The 18,508-nt window shown below is 38.5% G+C and overlaps 1 protein-coding gene across 3 annotated transcripts in view; it reads right to left on the bottom strand.

The window, feature by feature from the left end:
• Positions 1-6,921: 6,921 nt before the first annotated feature.
• SESTD1 (SEC14 and spectrin domain containing 1) overlaps positions 6,922-18,508 on the bottom strand; it is a 147,412-nt gene continuing 135,825 nt past the window's right edge. For 2 of the 3 annotated variants that reach the window (XM_043996643.1, XM_043996642.1), the window contains exon 18: positions 6,922-11,609. In XM_043996643.1, the coding sequence (XP_043852578.1) occupies positions 11,480-11,609 (130 nt within the window). In that variant the 3' untranslated portion in view covers positions 6,922-11,479. The remainder of the gene's footprint in view (positions 11,610-18,508) is intronic. The other variant, XM_043996644.1, reaches the window with a different exon arrangement.

The following is an 18,508-nucleotide window of genomic DNA, read 5'->3' as shown; positions in this document are numbered from 1 at the left end:
TGGTAATAATTGCTAAGATGTATATAGCTTTAAGGTTCCTATAAATATATATAGTTTTTATATGTAAAAGCTATATGTGCATGTGTGTGTGTGTGTGTGTGTGTGTGTGTGTGTGTGTGTGTGTGTATCTTCAAGGTTTGTAAAGTGCTTTACATTTAATAGTGTGAAGTGGGTGCTATTATTATCCCCATTTTACAGATGAGGAACTGAGGCTAAAAGAGTTTAAATGACAGCTAGGGACACATAACTGGTAAGTGTCTAAAGCAGCAGGATTTGAACTTAGCTCTTCCTAGCTTCAAGTGTAACACTCTACTCTGTCTTCCGGCTTCCTTGGTTTCCTCCCTAGCTAAAAATTACACCTTCTACAGAAAGCCTTTCCCATTACCCCTTAATATGAAAACCCTGCCTCTGTTAATTATCACCCAATTGTCCTATATAAAGCTTGCTTACCCATACATGTTGTTTCGCCATTGAATTGTGAGCTCACTGAGAACAGGGACTGTCTTTTGCCTTTCTTTGTGCCCTCGTTACTTAGCACAGTGTCTGGCACATGGTGGGTACTTAATAAATGTTTATGAATAACTGTTTATTGACTTGACTCACTGACTACGTCTTTTTTTTTTTTTAGCAACAAACATTTATTTTATTTTCCATTTACATTTAAGGGCAGTTTTCAACATTCATTTTCATAAGATTTAGAGTTCCAAATTTTTCTCCCTCCCTCCCTCCTTTTCCTCCCCTCTCCACAAGATCAAAATCAGGTTATATATGTACAATCCACAACTGTTCTTTTTATCAGTTCTTTTTATAGGGGGGCATAGTAAGCTTCCTCATTAGTTCCTTGGGATTGCCTTGGATCATTGCACTACTGAGAGTAAAGTCATTCACAATTGCTCATTGAACAATACTGTTGTCACTACACACAATGTCCTCCCAGCTCTGCTCAATTCACTATACATTGATGTTCATTAGTCTTTCAAGGTTTTTTGGGGATCATCCTGTTTGTCATTTCCTGTAGCACAAGACCATTCCACTACAATCATATAACACATCTTTTTCCATCATTCCTCAATTGATGGGCATTCCCTTGATTCTCAATTCTTAGCCTCCACCAAGAGTTGCTATAAATATTTTTTGTACAATTTTCCCCCTTTTCTCTTTTTCATGATTACTATTGTTAACTGTTTCCCTTCCATCCTATTCCCTTCCCCATGATATTTATTCTATTATCCATCTTCTTTCATCCTATCACTCTTCAAAAGGGATTTTCTTTTGTCTGTCCCCTCCCCCACTCTGCCCTTCCTTCTTTTGCCCCTCTCTCTTTATCCCCTTCCCCTTCTATTTTCCTGCAGGGTTATAGAAATTACTCCACCCAATTGAGTGTATACATTATTCCCTCCTTGAGCCAATTCTAATGAGATTGAGGTTTTTGAGCCAATTTTAATGAGTGTTAGGCTCATTTACTGCCCAGATTAAATAGATTACTCCACCCAGTTGGGTGTGTCTGTTAGTCCCTCCTTGAGGCATCTGATGAGTTTAAGATCTTTGAGCCTTTTCTGATGAGTGTAAAATTCATTTACTGCCCTGCTCCTCTCCCATCTCTTCCCCCACTCCATAAGCCTTTTCCTGTTACTTTCATGTAGGATTTCACTTCTGCCCTTCCCCCTCCCCCAGTGAATTCCCTTCACCCTCAATTTAACCCTAAAGATGTTATCATCTAGCTAAGTAACACAGTGGACAAATCATCACCCCCTGGACCCAGGGGGATCCCAGCCAAAGCCCGGCCTCAGACACAGGACAGTTGCTCACTGTATGACCCCAGGTATGTCCCCCAGCTCCAATTTTTTTATGGTTCTCTAGGGTCTTGTATTTGAAAGTCAAATTTGCCATTCAGTTCAGGTCTTTTCATCACAAATATCTCAAAGTCTTTTTCATTAAAGTCCCATTTTTTCTGCTGAAAGGTAATGCTGAGTTTTGCTGGGTAGGTGATTCTTGGTTGTAATCCCATTTCCTTTGCCCTTTGGAATATCATATTCCATGCCCTCCGGTCCTTTAATGTAGAAGCTGCTAGATCTTGTGCTATCCTGACTGGGACTCCACAGTACTTGAATTCTTTCTTTTTGGCAGCTTGCAACATTTTCTCCTTGACCTGAGAGCTCTGGAATTTGGCTATAATATTCCTAGGAGTTTTCTTTTTGCGATCTCTTTCTGGAGGTGATCAGTGGATTCTTTCAATTTCTATTTTAGCTTCTTCTTCTAGAATTTCAGGGCGATTTTCCCTGAGAATATCTTGGAAGATGGTGTCTAAGCTCTTTCCTTGATCGTGGTTTTCAGGTAGACCAATAATTTTCAAATTATCTCTCCTGGACCTACTTTCCAGGTCGGCAGTTTTTCCCAGAAGATATTTCACATTGCCCTCTATTTTTTTTATTCATTTGAATTTGCTTTATTGTGTCTTTGTTTCTCATAAAGTCATTGACTTCCATTTGTTCAATCCTGATTCTTAGGCAATTTTTTTCATCAGAGAACTTTTGTACCTCCTTTTCCATTTGACTTTTCAAGCTGTTGACTTTTTTCTCATGTCTTTCCTGCATCACCCTCATTTTTCTTTCCATTTTTTCCTCTACCTCTCTAACTTTATCTTCAAAGTCCTTTTTGAGCGCCTCTATGGCCTGAGACCAATTCGTATTTTTCTTGGAAGCTTTAGATATAGGGGCCCTGATGTTGACATCTTCCTCTGAGGGTGCCCCTTGGTCTTCCTGAAGAAACTTTCTATGTCAGCTCATCTTGCCTTTCTTTTACTAGACTTTTAGCTCCTTAAAGTGGGGCACTGTTTCTAGGCTGCAGTATCCCAAGCTTAAGATGTCCCAGGTGGTATGATTTAAGGAAAATCAGGTTCTTCCCTTGCCCGGCCTGTTTCCTGGTCCTAGATGACCCCAGACCAACTTGCTAATCAACTAGCTTTGTGTGTTGTGGTTGTTAGCTCCAAGGAACCTGTGCCCCTCCCCCACCTGGGCCACTGCTACTGGAGCCTACCTCCTGGTTCTCAGCAGGGGTGTAAAATCCAAGTTCTGCCTTAGCACCAGCATAGACCCCTGTAGTCTCTCCCCTGCCTAGGACTCAGCCCACTCACCAGACTGTGAGCTTAGTTCCAGACAACACTGGCGCTTCAGCTGATTCAGAGGCTCTGGGGGTCTCCTTCTCTGGTGAGGACTTCCTGAGACTGGATCTGTGTCAGGGTAACTGTGGGGTTGGGTCTGACTCCTGTATCAGCACAGCAGCTCCCTCCTTCTGACCTTCCAAGCCGTTCTTGGTTAGAAGATGATTTCAGCACATTCTTCTGTGAGTTTTGCTGCTCTGGGCATTTTCCTATGGCGTTATTTGGATGTTTTTTGGAGCGATCATGTCATGAGTTTGTTAGCTCACTGCCTTTCCTCTGCCATCACAGCTAGTAAGTGTTAAGTCACATTAAGCATTTATTAAATCATATCAGGTATTAGTAAAAAGAAAACACCTGGGTCAGAAAGTTAAGAAAAAGCCTATCTAGCCTAGAGCTCCAGCCTGGTCTGGGTCTTCAAGTCCTCCACCAGGAGCCTGTCTAAGCAACAAACACCACTGACTACATCATTAATCTGGTGGTAATGCATGGATACAAGGCATAGACTATCACAGGCTCTAAAGATTTGAAGCTAAATAGAAAGGACAATGGAGAGAGATACATGGTAGGCATAAACAGGCTGTCTCACATTAGAAACAAGGAATTATATAGGATTGGTATGAAGCATGTCATCAAAAATGAGTAACTAGGAAAAAAAACCCATGGGGTGATCATGTAGAGAGACTAAGCAGTAAGGCATGCCCCTTTGGTATAGATGCAATGTGAAAAGCTCTGTGGGAAGGCCCCTGCCTACCAGTTGGGCATATCCCTTATAGTGGATATGAATGAGAATCCCACAGGATGAACAGGGCAAGGTGGATTTTGATCCACATCATTGCAAGAGTACACACATTGATGAGATCACAGATCTACTGACATGTAGACATATATACCATGGGGAAGTCAAGCTTGGTAGAGACATTCCCCCAGAGCTATACTGATCTGACACACAGAAGTCTCATCCTGGACTTTGCAGCTGATCCTTTTCCCATGCTTCCAGCACAAAGGGTTAGCCACTACCCATGATAACCCGAGCTAATCAAATCCTCCTCAGTAGATGGAAACAAAGCTAATGTGCCACGTTTTCTGAAACTCATTAAATTGGTCAGGAAACTTTCCTGATCATCCCACTCCAGAAAAATAAAGGCTTAAAAATAAATAACGATAGCTTTCTTCCTGATTGCTCCCTTCTTTTCCACTTCAGTGAATACCAGCTACTTTTCTAGTTGATGCCTTTTTCCTTATATCACTGGAATGCCTATCCATGCCCCTTGCCTGGATTCCAGGTCTAACCACAGGGAACAAGGAACCTTTGTCTGAATTCCCCACATTCATGAAATGATATCCCTGAGGTGGCCTCTTTCAGATTGTAAAACTTTCTAGACACTTTTAATGTGAAGTGATGTTTTGACTCCCCCAAACACTAGCATAGAGAATTGTTATTTCAAAATGGCACTTTTAAAAACTGTACATGTGCTCAGTCTCTCTAGATTCTTAGTCCTTTTGTGTCCTTTTGTCACTCAAAAGCTGCTCAACCTCACAAACACAGATCAAAGGGACTTTTACCTCCTCAGATTTGGCGATTCTAAAGCCTTGGTGATGATGCTAAGGTCACAGCTCCTAATTCATGGTACAGTAGGATAACTTCTCTACTTTAGATATGCCTAACTTTATTTTTTTTTTTCTAAACCAACTCTAGTCTTTTAAAATCTTAGAATATGATGACACAGGGATTTACTTCTCTACTAAAGAGGGAAAAATTAACTTTTCCTGGTCATGAAAGAATTCTTACAGGTCTAATGTTTCAAGGTCTTAGAAAAGAAGGATGACCACAGGAGAGAGGGGATAGAATGAATATAAATATCCATGAACACAAGTGTTAGAAACATACATAGAATCTGGTTGTAGTTTTATAGTGATGTGCTTAAAAGTGCTAAGTAATTGAGCAGGTGGGAAAGCAAGAGCACAGTTGGAGAGAATTATTAGAATGATCTCAACAACTGCAGCAGAGTGGGGCTGTGAGTATTCTTAAGAGTGAAATTTATAACAGAAATGCATTTACCTTCTGTTTTATCCATAGGCAATATTGTGGATCACCTGGCATTCCTGTTTCCAGTTTTTGGTTTTTTTTTTTGCAGGGCAATGAGGGTTAAGTGACTTGCCACAGGGTCACACAGCTAGTAAGTGTCAAGTGTTTGAGGTCAGATTTGAACTCAGGTCCTCCTGAATCCAGGGCTGGTGTGTTATCCACTGTGCCACCTAGCTGCCCCTCCATTTCTTTTTCTTGACAGTCCTTTGATCCTTTTAAGACCTGTCTCCCTCCTCTTCCGGGGAAGCAGTGCCCTCAGATGAGGCTAGAATTACCCCTATAGTTAGTGACTGATCAGAACTTCAGACTCACCTTCTTTCCCCATCAAAAAATATCTTTCTGAACTAAATGACAGTAGGTAGGAATGGGTTGGTCAGATAAGATCACCACTGTTTATGGGTCAGATAACTAGTATTCTTGGATAGCAATGCCTTAACACTTAAGATGAGACAGAAGGTTGAAAATTTCAGACTTAGTGGCTGGTCTGGATGATATTTTGGGTAGGCAGGCTTTTTTGACATCATTCAAATCATACCAGCTGCCTTCTCAAACTATGAGTAAAGCCATTTCTACCCTAACCCCACCCATCCTGTTACTGAAATGTGATCTACAAAATTGGTCCATACCATACCCATTTTTCCTATTAAAATACCAGTAGGGAACTTCATTGCAATGATGGCTAAATAATGCCTCTGGCAACCTAATTTATTGACCTCATTTAATTAGTGGCAATATAATTATTAAATTCTATCCAGCAAAGCAATTTAGAAAATGACATGATTCACAAAAATGTTTTCTAAGGAAATTATTGGATTTAAGTTGACTGTTCATTTCTCAGACTTTTCAGTTTCATAATGACCAAGAAAAAGATGCTATTTTAACCCCATTCCCACCTTTACTAAATACACACCAGTTGCAAATTACAGAAAGGTGTGTTTAGCTTAGAGATTCATGTAAAAACCGAACTGAGGAAACAGACTCATTGACTCTTAAGAGTTAAAAGGGACCTTGGGAACCATTTACATCAATGCCTTCATTTCATAGTGAGGAAACTGAGACTCAGAGTAAATGATTTGCCCAAGTTCATAGCTACATAAACCAGGTTTAAACTTAGGTCTTATTTTAAGTATGTTCATTACAGTGCATCATATTGTCTCTTATTCATAAGTGGGGAAAAATAAGCAAGGAAGCATTTCCCTTTACCTTAAATTCCAAAGAAAAATAAAATTCAAATGAATATAGTATAAAGGTATTTATTGCTTCTACTTCACAAACACAAAAAGCAGAGTGTCCCATTTTAATCACAGACTCTAAAGAACTCGAGGATTTAGAATAGTCAAAAAACATTTATTAAGATGCTACCATTCTGGATACAAGTTTAGATAAGACAGGGTGCCTGCCCTCATGGGGAGCTCACAGTCTAGTAGGATAGGAAACAGACAACTATTACATGCAATACCACATAAGGAGTGCATCAGAGAATTGTAAAGCAAAAGTGCTCTATGGGAGAGGGAAGAGAGAGAAGTGGAGGAAGATGGAAGTTCAATGGCACCTGCAAAGCTGGGTAAGGCTTCATGTAAGAATCGACATTTGCATTAGGCTTTTAGAATTGGAGAGCAGAACTGGGAAGGGCATTCTAAGAGTAGGAATAGCATAAACAAAGGCATGGAGTGCTATTTGGCTGGAGCATAGATTGCATTGTAGGCAGTAATAGAGGGGATAGGTTACTGTTTACCATCTCTGTTGAGAGGAAATATGTTCTTGTCATGGAACTAGGTTAGACCTAAGGAGGAATTTTCTGACCATGAGGTTTATTAAAACCTCCAAATCAGTTCCTGATGAACCCTAGGAAGTCTTCTTCATATCCATATTGATCTAAATGCTATCATTTGGAAGACAATTGACCAAATGACCTTATATTGGATGAGATGGTCATTTTTTTAACTCAATAGGCTGATATTCTGTATTTTTGGCTTTCCTTTGAATTTCCCTTGAATTTCTCCAAGTATTCCCTGATTGAGTAAACTGCTTTACTTAGTGTCTGACTAGCTCATATCCAGGAGGATCACCTGTTTCCCAATCTTTCCCAGTTTAACCTATCAGTACTGCTGACTTATCCAGTTTCATAACTACTATGAACTTGTCATACCTATACAAGTCTATACCTCATATTGTAGTGGCTTTGCCCCTAAGGACATTACTGAAATACTGTATTCATTTTCATTCTATTTGCTTTCAACCTCTTAGCAAGTTTAAATTCTTATTCTGCTCTCGGAGGAGCTGACCAAATTCCACTAAGCTCAGTTTCTACTGAAGATAGGAGCATGTTCTTTTGTCGGAGACCATTAACAAAAAGTATTAACTGACCTCTTCTGGCACAGCTATCAACGACCTATTAAGTAGCCTTTGCTTAAAATTTGCTTCCACTTGTGAATAGAATAGTGTGATAAACTAAATGGTTTTTCTTCTTTTTTTTTTTCCATGTGTACTTTGGGAAAGATGAGAGTCTACTGAAAGCGAAATAGACATCATTCTCTTTCAGTCTGGCTAGCCAAGTACTTCATCACAAAATAATTATGGGATCAGAGTTGGAAAGGACCTCAGAGATCTGGCTGAACTTCTACCTGAAACACAAATTCTTACTACATTCTTGCTGACAAATGTTGATCCAACTTTGATTTGGAGACCTCCCGTGCAGGGGAATTAATTACCACCAGGACAGTCTGCTAAGCAGCTGTTTCCTTTGGATTGGCTTCAGTCTGCCACTCTCCTTCCCAATCTGAACACACTAAAGATATATACTTCATGCATTTGTGTGGTGTTTCTTAATAGGAAGTCCTTTTCCCCTGCCATATCACTATGGATGACTGGTTACATTCTGGTACCTCATCTATCTGATGCTAAGAATTATTTTTAGGTGATGCTGATGAAATTGTGTGAAATCCAGATGTGATATATGTGGCCAAATCTCATGGAGAGTCTTCACAAGAAAGGCATTTAAAAATTCATTTGGCCTGAATATTTTTGCTTTCTATTTACCATCTATGTATTAAACTGCCAAAGCAGCTAAAGAATGTGGAATTGGAAAACTTTTGCTATCACCAAATTCCCATTAAGAGGGGGAAAAAAACCTGATTCAGTGTTTTGGCTGTATCAGTGTCAAACTGCATCAAGTAGACTTGTGACTTAGGGTAAACTTTTAAAATTTAACTATAGTTTACCTTTCAAAAAATAGATGCATAGTTAAAGTTTCCTTTCTTTCTGATAATTTTTTTCCTCAGTCTAATCTGTAATAAAGTCCTGGAAAGCAATTATTTACAGATTTATGGATAACATAGCTTTAAATGTAGTTTCTGCTCAAAGATGCAGATGAAAAAGAGTTCATACAGTTAACATGTTTCACAGATTAAACTGCAATACTATTTATACATCAGGACCCAATTTTCCTCAGGAAAATCTACGGAAAAAAAAAACCAAACAGTTGAGTTTATAGGTTTTTTATTTCCAAGTCTGCTGGCCAACTTCTCTAGGGAAAGTAAACTAATACATTAGGTCCAAGATACACTGAATGATAAGAGAGTATAAAGCCATAAAAAGTTTGGGGCTGTAGTAGGCTAGACTTTTTTTTTTGGGGGGGGAGGGCAGGGCAATGAGGATTAAGTGACTTGCCCAGGGTCACACAGCTATGGGGCCATAGTAGATGGTGGCAAAAAGCTCAAGAGCAATTTAAAGGTCCATCAAATAGCATCTGCTGTATGAGGTTACAGGCCTTGATGTACCATACAATAGGTTAGCGCGATCAGGAACATTACATCTGTTTTAAGCTGTTTCATCAGCATCACTTTGGGAAGGGTTAACAATTAAGTCCTGGGTCACAGCCAGTCTATCAGAAACTAAATGCATCTCTTTACATCCCAGCCCTGTCCAGATCACTTAATCTAGCATTCATTAAGTGCTCACCATATCCATATGTCAAGCACTGTGCTAGGCACTGGAGATGCAGACTTGGAAAATACAGTGAACTGACATGGGGGCAAACTCTGGAGAGGAAGATATGAGAGCCGAGCAATGTGAAAGAACCATGAGGTAGCCAGTATTAGTATCCCCATTTTATAGATGAGGAAAATGAGGTTCATAACTGTTAAGTGACTTGATGGCAGTCAAAAAAACTAAGAAGTGTCTGAACTGGAACCCAGGTTTTCTGGCCCCTAGTCCAGTGCTGGCCATGCTGCTTCTCAGAACCTTCCCTGCCAAAGGGACCGAATCATTTCAGTACCAAAAATATTTTACGCAGTGGCTTCACCTAGAAGGTAGTCCAGCAACATGAACCCCAAAGGCAAAATCATTTTAAGGCGAATGAAATCTTTTACAATTTAAGTAACAGTGTGAAGACTGTAAAGACACTGCTATACTTCAAAGCCTGATCCTCTATGGCACAAAGCCCTCTAAAAGTATATGGTGTGATTACTAATTGCCTGAAACAGGCTCTTTTCAATGGCTCTCTCTACAAGGTAAAACTAAATCCCTTTGCTTTGCTACAGTCCTTAACAACAGGACACCACCCTTGGTCCATCCTTATCTCACCTTAACCCTGCTTCCCAACCTCAATACATGTCTCACACTTTTTCTATCTCTATACCTTTAATCACATAACTCCTCAATGTGACTGAAGGTACAGAGGGAGGAAGTTTTGTCGATCCACCCCCAAATTGGAATCCTACCTGTCTCACACGTTCACAAATTACTCGTTACTATAGTTATTTGTGTATGCCATATAATCCTGATAGGATGTAAGTTCCTGGAGGGCAGGAACTGTTTCACTTTTCCCTTTATATGCCTAGTATATAGTATATACTAGTATATATATATATATATAGCCTAGTATAAAGCACCTTTGTACTTAATACTTATTGAATTAAATGGAAATTGGTTAAAAGAATCTGATTTATATTACTCAGAGGAACCTGTGTCCTGGCTGAATTTCAAATTTACACTTGTTTCAAACAGTTTATTTCTAACTCTCAGTTCCAAATAAACCCAAAATTAAATCATATAATCCTTGTTCCATTTAGAATTAAATATGACCTTAAAAAGTACTAACATCATTATTATAAACTTTATTGGAAAATAAATTTTACAGTAAGGAGGTATGAAAAGAAGGTTTTGATTACTAGATTATTTTGTCCTACTCAGCTATTGTGAGAAATCGCAATTTATTAGCAATTTAAATGGAAGTAACGGATAAATACTGATATGTGCTCTACTGAAGTAATCTTTTTTAAAGAATACATATTTTCAATAGGAGCAAATGAATCAATGATTTTGATTTTTTTTTTAATTTGGAAAAGAAAAAAATAAAAACATTACTTTAGGAACTATTTGAAAGGACACTAATGACATTTTATACCAAAATCATGAGTATTCCATTCATAACAATTTCTTAAAGATGTAAAATTGGACGCTTGTTCTTCACAATTATGTTCATCATAAAACATGCTTCTTTATTATGTACATGCTTACATATAAATTTTTCTTGGCTAAAATACATGCAAATAACACTATAAACAGGTTAAATCAAAAAAGTCTATCAACTTTAAGAATGCCCCTTCAAATAAGGCACTCACATTTGGAAATAGAATATAGCAACCAAATTAAATAAGATTTTTATAAGATGCCTTTTATTAAGCACAAACAGCTTTTAATACATTATCAATACAAATAGGAAAAATGTCTTCTTAATGACTGATATATCAAAGATCTTATAGGTTTGCTGTATATTGGCACAATAAAAATAATCAATTTTGAAGAATTAGAAAGTGAAATTATGAGGACACCACTGTCTACAAATAACAATTTACCTACAGTCTAAATTGACTACTTTACCCGGGGAAAGAGAGCAACTATTTTTTATGTGGAACTTTTAAACTCTTATTAGCACCATTCAAAGCTTACATCAGCTGCTCCTTTAGCAACCAACAGGTTAGATAAAGCTTTAGAGCAAGCTTTCAGTGCAATGTTTATAGTTCCTTCTCATAAGATACGTGGTTTCATAGCATGTTAAATAATCATGCCTTGGTAGGTGTAGAGTGTTAACAGGTAGAGAGCAATGTCTACTGGGCAAAATGAGGCTTCTATTGGCTGTGAAATGCATTTAATGAATTATGTCAAATGCCAAAGTATGCAGACAACATGCTGGGTCACAAAACTGGTGCCTTGTTATCAGGTGATATCTATTAGCTTTCTGCGATGGTGGTTTCTGGGTGTCTCAGCTGCTGTCTTTTCAGATTAACAAGTTTCATCCTTTCTCTGATATGTTCTGCTGTAGAAGCCATGTCACTTGGACTTCCAAAATACTGTTCTGTTCTACAACACAAAACAAACAGCGTATTTAGACAACTTCACTTCGATTGATACATATTTATATTTAACCATAAAACATTTATCTATATGACAGTTCGGTAAACAAGCAAAACCATTAGGAAACAATGAAGATGTTCTAGATCTGGAGTAGGATTTATATCTAAAAATAGACAAGGTTTTTCCATATGAGTCTTAACAGTACACTCACATATCAGAGCACTGCTCATTTTCTTTTTGTTTAAATGTAAAATGGCATAACTATATGTCTTAAGAAATTAAGTTCACCTCTTCCCTAATAGAATGTGAGCACCTTGAGAGTAAGGACAGTATCGCTTTTCTATTTGTATTCCCTACCTTCAGCATAATGCTTTGCACATAGTAAATATTTAATAAATAATTTAACCATTCATTCTCAATGTAAGGACACAAGGAAAATTAATTCAAATTTATCTCACATGGAAATACACTGTCTTTCTGAGAGACTACTCAATCTCTCCTGCCCAATGAGCTGATCCAATAAAAACTGTAAAATCTTTTCAATTAGATATGGCAGGATGGAAAGAATATTGCATAGAGTTAAGTTTTCTAATCTCAAGTTTGCTTCTCTCATTGGGTAACTTTGGGCAGGCCACTTGGCCTTAAGACCTCAGTTCCCTCACTATAAATGAGGGGGTTAGACATAAAATAATTTCAAAGTTTTCTTCTAGCTCTGATATCTTCTCATCTTCACCACTATCAACAAACATTCATAGAGCATTTCACAAAAGGACAGAGAACTATGTAACTATAAAATACATACATTTCTGTGAACATATGGATTTTAGAGGACAAAGATTCTGAAACTGATAAATGTAGAAACCTAAGTTTTTCTTTATAAAATTCATTTAGGGAATTTATTATCAAGAACAGGAGACAGAAATTCAAAATACTAATTGAAAATAGAATAAAATATTGATTCATAATGTTGGAGGGGTGGATAAGATTCTTTTCTAGTAATTATTTGTGGGGAAAATGCCAGTAGTAAAGTTCTCACTACTCAAATAGTGAGAAGTAGTATGATACACGCAAGAGAAGACTTAAGTTTCTTCTTAAGTTCTTTGTTATAAAAAGTGGCTCTCTGGGATGGGGACAACTACACAGCATGATGCTGGGGTCCAAGTGTGGTGGCTCAATTGTCCTTGATGGCCAAAAGTTTATTATAATGATCTTTGCAGATATTTTCTTTTTTTTCCTTTGTTTGTTGGTCTCTTTCCATTGTCATCCTTAAATGTCCTTCAGATGACTTTGTTAACTGGGACTCTTGCCAAGCTTTCTTTAAATTGGTTTTTACCCTCTGATGCTTTTCTGTCTTATGAGTTGACACTGTAATCACCCATTATCTATCTTTGTAAGGTTTTCCAAGCAAGCAAGTATTAGTAGACTAAGGCACTTCACACTCTTTTAATCTACTTGTGGCAAGTGATTGACAATGGTTAAACTTCTATATAACATTGTAATGTCTATAGTTAACTACTTATTTTGCATTATCAATTACTTGTTTATATAATTTAGGATTGAATTATTTGCATCACATGCTATATCTTTTTATTATCATTCTTCTGTAGCTTTTTACCAATTTTGTTCTTTGTTCTTGACAAGTTGATGGTCTGATTGAATACAAACAACAGATTTTAGGTTATCTTCTATATTTATCATATACTTTCTAAGCCATGATCTTCCTCCTACCTCTGGACCTCACAATCCTGCTCCTCTGATCAAGGGTTGTGATAGATGAGCCGTCAATTTTCTGGCCTGTAAAACCAGGTAACCAGGCCACTTCTCGACCGCCTCCCCCTTCAATTTTATATCTGTTGTCTTTCTGTATTAAAATGTAAAACTCTTTGAAAGCAGGGATAGTATTGCTTGTTTCCATTTATATCCCCAGAACTTAGCACACTGCATGGCACTTAGTAAGTGCTTAATAAATGCTTTTTCATTCATTCATTCATTTGTTCACTCCTACATCCAGTCTCCAATTCTTTTCTTAAAAAACAAAAAAACCCAACTTAACATGAGGCTTCCTATATAGTCTTTAAGTCGCTCTCACCATACTCACCCATTTCTATCTTCGCAATGAAATTGACAAGTATAAAATAATATGTTGACTTAATCTGGAGAGTTTTATGGAGTTAACAGGATCATGGCTGTAGAACAAGAAGATACCTGAGAAGCCATCTCCAATTCTCATTTTTGCAGATGAAGAAACTGAGGTCCAGGGAGGTTAAATGACTTGTCCCATATCATACATGGATTTTCATGGCCAAAGAATTTGTCCCCAAGCAGCCAGCCTTCTGGTGATGAGCTTCTGGGGATTTAAGAGTTCTTGGAAAGCAGACTCAGTCTACTGCCACAACTATATTCTCAAAGCTTTTTCTACATGAGAGCACTGGCCAGAGCTTGTGATTGACTGGCACAGCCACTGTGAAAGCAAGGTCACCTTCACAACATGACAAGGCAGCACAGCAGGACTCTGAGTAAGAGCCAATCTTTATAAACACAGAAAAAGCTTTTCCCTGTTATTACAGTCACACAGATGTTGTCTCTCTGCTGGCTGGGTTTGCTTAGCTATTTTTCATTGTAACAAGGGAAGTTTCTAGAGGATATGCTACTGGGAAATGACTATAGTGGTAAAAAAAAACCACAAATGGCATTAATAAACGTTAAAGACTGGCCCATCTGTGCTTAGTAGGGCACTTAGCCATTGTTTTTTCACATGTGAAAAAGAGATATTTCTACATAAAACTAAAGACAATGACTTACTCTGCCAAACTATACTACTTGCTATTTCCAAAACCAAACACTATCTTTTGCTTCCTTATTTTCATAGAAGTCATTCCTTGTATTTAGGTTACACTTGTGACTCATCTTTGCCTCAGGAGTGCTGCCTTTGGGGCTGCTAAGTGAGACAGTGGATATAATGCCAATCCTGGAGTCAGGAAGACCTATGTTCAAATCTATATGATAGGGGGCAGCTAGATAGCGCAGTGGATAAAGCACCAGCCCTGGATTCAGGAGGACCTGAGTTCAAATGCAGCCTCAGACACTTGACACTTATTAGCTGTGTGACCCTGGGCAAGTCACTTAACCCTCACTGCCCCGCAAAAAAACAAAAACAAAAACAAAAATCAAATCTGTATGATACTGGGCAAGCCACTTGACCACTCTAAATCTAAAATCAGGACAATTAGCACCTACCTAACAGGATTGTTTTGAGGATCAAATGAGATAGTAGATATAAAGTACTTTGATAGCTTTGAAGCACTATGTAAAAACTATTTTTAAAATGCCTGACTTTCTTCATGACTGAGAAGTTAAGTGCTTCTCTGTCCAAATTACCTTCTATTAGACTTATTCCTAAACCTAGGATCAAAGGGTCATACAGATTGAGCTGAAAAGACCTAGGAGATTATTTAGTCCAATCCCCTCATTTTACAAATGATGAGGTAGCAGTCCATAGGGAAAGGACTAGGTCATAGTCATACATGTTGGTTGCTGTCCTTCTTTCTTGATGAGGACCAAAATTATATCACTATGTCACAGTCAAAGTATCCTGTATCTGATTGTCACTGATAAGGCCATCAGAAGGTTCTACCACAGGTCAGGCACAAATAGTCCAAGTGAACATTTGAAGTTAAGATGTGTCTAAATGTGCACATCTCACATTTCTTTAGAGCTACTGCAATTCTCTTTTACTTATAAAGAATAATGCTTTCTTTGATGTGGGCACACCATGCTAGGCAGTCCTACGCCAGTGTCTCCCATGTCTCACAAGCAATCCCAAAGTTCTTCAGAGAGAGCTTGAGAGTGTCCTTGTATAGCTTATTCTGACTTCCATGTGAGTACTTGCCTTGTGAGTTCTCTTTTAGGAAAATGTACATTTGGCATTCAAACAATGTTGTGCTCTCTGCAGTAGAGGTTCAATGCTAAAGCAACAGAGCTACCATTTAAAGCAAAGTCATTTGACTGGCCACCATTATCCACAAGTGTCTATTTCCTTGGTTAAAACTTCTCTCTGACCATAACCTCCTCAACACCTTTCCTAAACATAGTCTCGCTCTCATCAACACCTCCAATTTCTCCATTCCTCAGTATTTTCTCAGGCCATTATCCTTGCCACATTTTTACCTTTCTCTCTCCATTACTGATGCTAGAGTTAGCCTCTATCACACAACATTGTCTTCTACTCTGGAATTCCTTGCTCCTTGTCTTACTGCTGCTCATCCTTTATCAAACCTCAGCCCTGGATTGCCCATACTCCTGTGCTACAAAATGGAACTAAAGAAGTCAGAAACCATGCTGGCTGGGGACATTATTTCATATTATCCAGCTTCAATTGGACCCTCACTTTAGTAAGGCAATCCTTTTATTCTTGATTAATTTCCTATCTCACTCCCCAAAGAGGTTTGTTTGTTTTTTTTAAACAAACCTTATTTTAAGTGTCCTGTACTTTATCCTCTTTACTCTTTACCAGATGAGAATCTCAACTCTTACCCTACTGAGAAAACTGAGGCTGACTGATGTGAGCCTCTTCTTTTCCCCTTCTCTTCACCTCAAAACCCCTTAACTTTAGCTCACGTAATCTCATTTTTTGCTTTGGTCAATAACACCATCCCTTCCACTCTCCCTCCACACTTCTAATCTTTACCCTATACCTATCTATTGGCTCCTTCAAATATGTCCAAGTCACAGCTATCCTTAAAAGAATCTTCAGTACACCCTATGATCCTTTTAAGGCAATGCCCGACATCTGTCTTCCCTTTCTCAGCCAAACTGACTACTTGCTTCATCTACTTAAATTCTGCGTGGTTATTCCTCAATCCTTCGCAATTTGGCATGGGCACAGGTGTCCTCACATTATTTCTTTGGGACCAATTTCTTCTTTATAATTTTACAACATTGTTTTGATTGTTTTGCCATGGTGGTTGTTTCCATTTACACTGTTAGAATCATTATGTGTATCAAAAAGGTTCTTAATTTGGGGTCTAAGACCTTTTTAAAATTTTTATAATTATATTTCAACATAATTGGTTTCCTTTGTAATCCAAGGACCTTATTTTAAGTCATATAAAAATATTATTCTGAGAAGGGGTCTGAAGGCTTCACCAAACTGACAATGCAGTCTGTAATACAAAGACCCTCTAGTGTATATTATTTCCCTAGCTCTGATTCCTTCATTTTACATTAGTTCATATAAATCTTTCAAAGCTTGCTATTTCTTACATTACAGTAATACTCCACCACATTCTCAGTGACATGTTAAATCTGGTGGTCTTTAAAAAAATTATTTAATGTCCTCACCCTTCTAGAACTATCTGACAATGTCAACCTCTCTCTCCCTCCTGGATTCTCTCTGGGCTTTCATGACATTACTTCCTGCTAGTTTTCAGACTGTTCTAATCATTCCTCAAGTTGTTTATTATAAAAACATTCATATATTTGCTGTCTCCTCAATTAGAATATAAGCTCCTTGAGGTAGGAATTGTTTCATTCATTGTATTTTCATCCCTACTACCTAGAACATTCCCTGCCATATTGTAAGCACTTACTAAATACTAAATGACTGAAGGTCTGTGTTCACCACAGATACTTTTGATGATTGTATACAGACTTAGATAACAGTCCTTGCATGACACATATATTTAAAGAGAACCAATTTTCTGGGGGAGTGGGCCTGGGTTAGAACTTTCATATCTTTACAATAATTTGGGGGTTGTTCTTTAGCTTTTATTTTTCTTTGGGAATAAGAACCAAAAATTGAACATGGAAATGCTAGTGCTGTGGAAATGTGTTTTGTGCAAGGAAAGCATAATGGTATTGGAGGAAACAACACCAAACCTTTCTGATAATGATTAGAATTTTTATTAACTTTTTTAGACCATACCAGTTAAAGATTTCTAGGATCATAAATTTAGAGTTGGAAGGGGCCTTAAAGGCCAGCTAATGCAATGTCCTTATTTTACAAAGGAGAAAACTAAGGCCAGAAGAGATGATGTGAGCTCAGGTTATACTGTGAGTAAACAGTAGATTCCATTGCAGCCCTCTGACTCCACATCCAGCCACTTTTCTAATGTCCTGTGATTCTAGAGTACTAAAGGGTAGGAGTTTAACATTTTTTTCGAGGGGCGGAGCCAGGATGGCGGAGAGGAAGCAGCAAGCTGCCTGAGCTCTCCTTCTGTTCCCTCAAAAAAGACATTAAATCAAGCCTCTGGACAGATTCTGAAACTACAGAACCTGCAAAGAGACAGAGAGACACAGTCTTCCAACCAGAGATAATTTAGAAGACTTCAGGAAAGGTCGGTCTGACTCGGGCAAAAGGGAGGTGCAGCACAGGGCAGTAGCCCAGCACCAAGAGGGGCGGAGCAAGTCAGCAGGAAGCTGCGGGCCACAGCAGGAAAACTGAGGCCCCTGGATCCTGGCTCAAAAATCTGGTAGCCTAGCAGGACAGTGGAAAAACCTACCTGCACCAGCCAAGAGGGCAAGCTGCCAGCTGGAGGGCCACAAACAGGATAGGCGCGACTAGGCCCACTGATCCTAGCGTCTCAGACAGGAAGTGCAGGGAGGGCGAACTGCACATGCCATAAAGGCCTCAGTGTAAAAAGCCGGTCACACAGCACCTATACCCCTGCACAAGAAGCCCAAAACAGGGACCCTGGTGCCCCCAGAGCAGATCTCAACTTAAAAAATAAATAAATCAGCTACAATAATGAGTAAGAAGCAAAAAAGAGCCCTCTCCATTGAGAGCTTCTGTATCAACAGGGAAGAGGCAAACACAAACTCAGATGAGGACAATACCCTCAAATTGCCTACTTGTGAAGCCTCCCGAGGGAAGGTGAATTGGACTCAAGAACAAAAAACCTTCCTGG

This window comes from Dromiciops gliroides, chromosome 3 (genome assembly GCF_019393635.1).
Source record: "Dromiciops gliroides isolate mDroGli1 chromosome 3, mDroGli1.pri, whole genome shotgun sequence".
Lineage (NCBI taxonomy): Eukaryota > Metazoa > Chordata > Mammalia > Microbiotheria > Microbiotheriidae > Dromiciops > Dromiciops gliroides.
The sequence above is the reverse complement of the archived record's forward strand: the minus strand, read 5'-3'. Positions and strand labels throughout refer to the sequence as shown.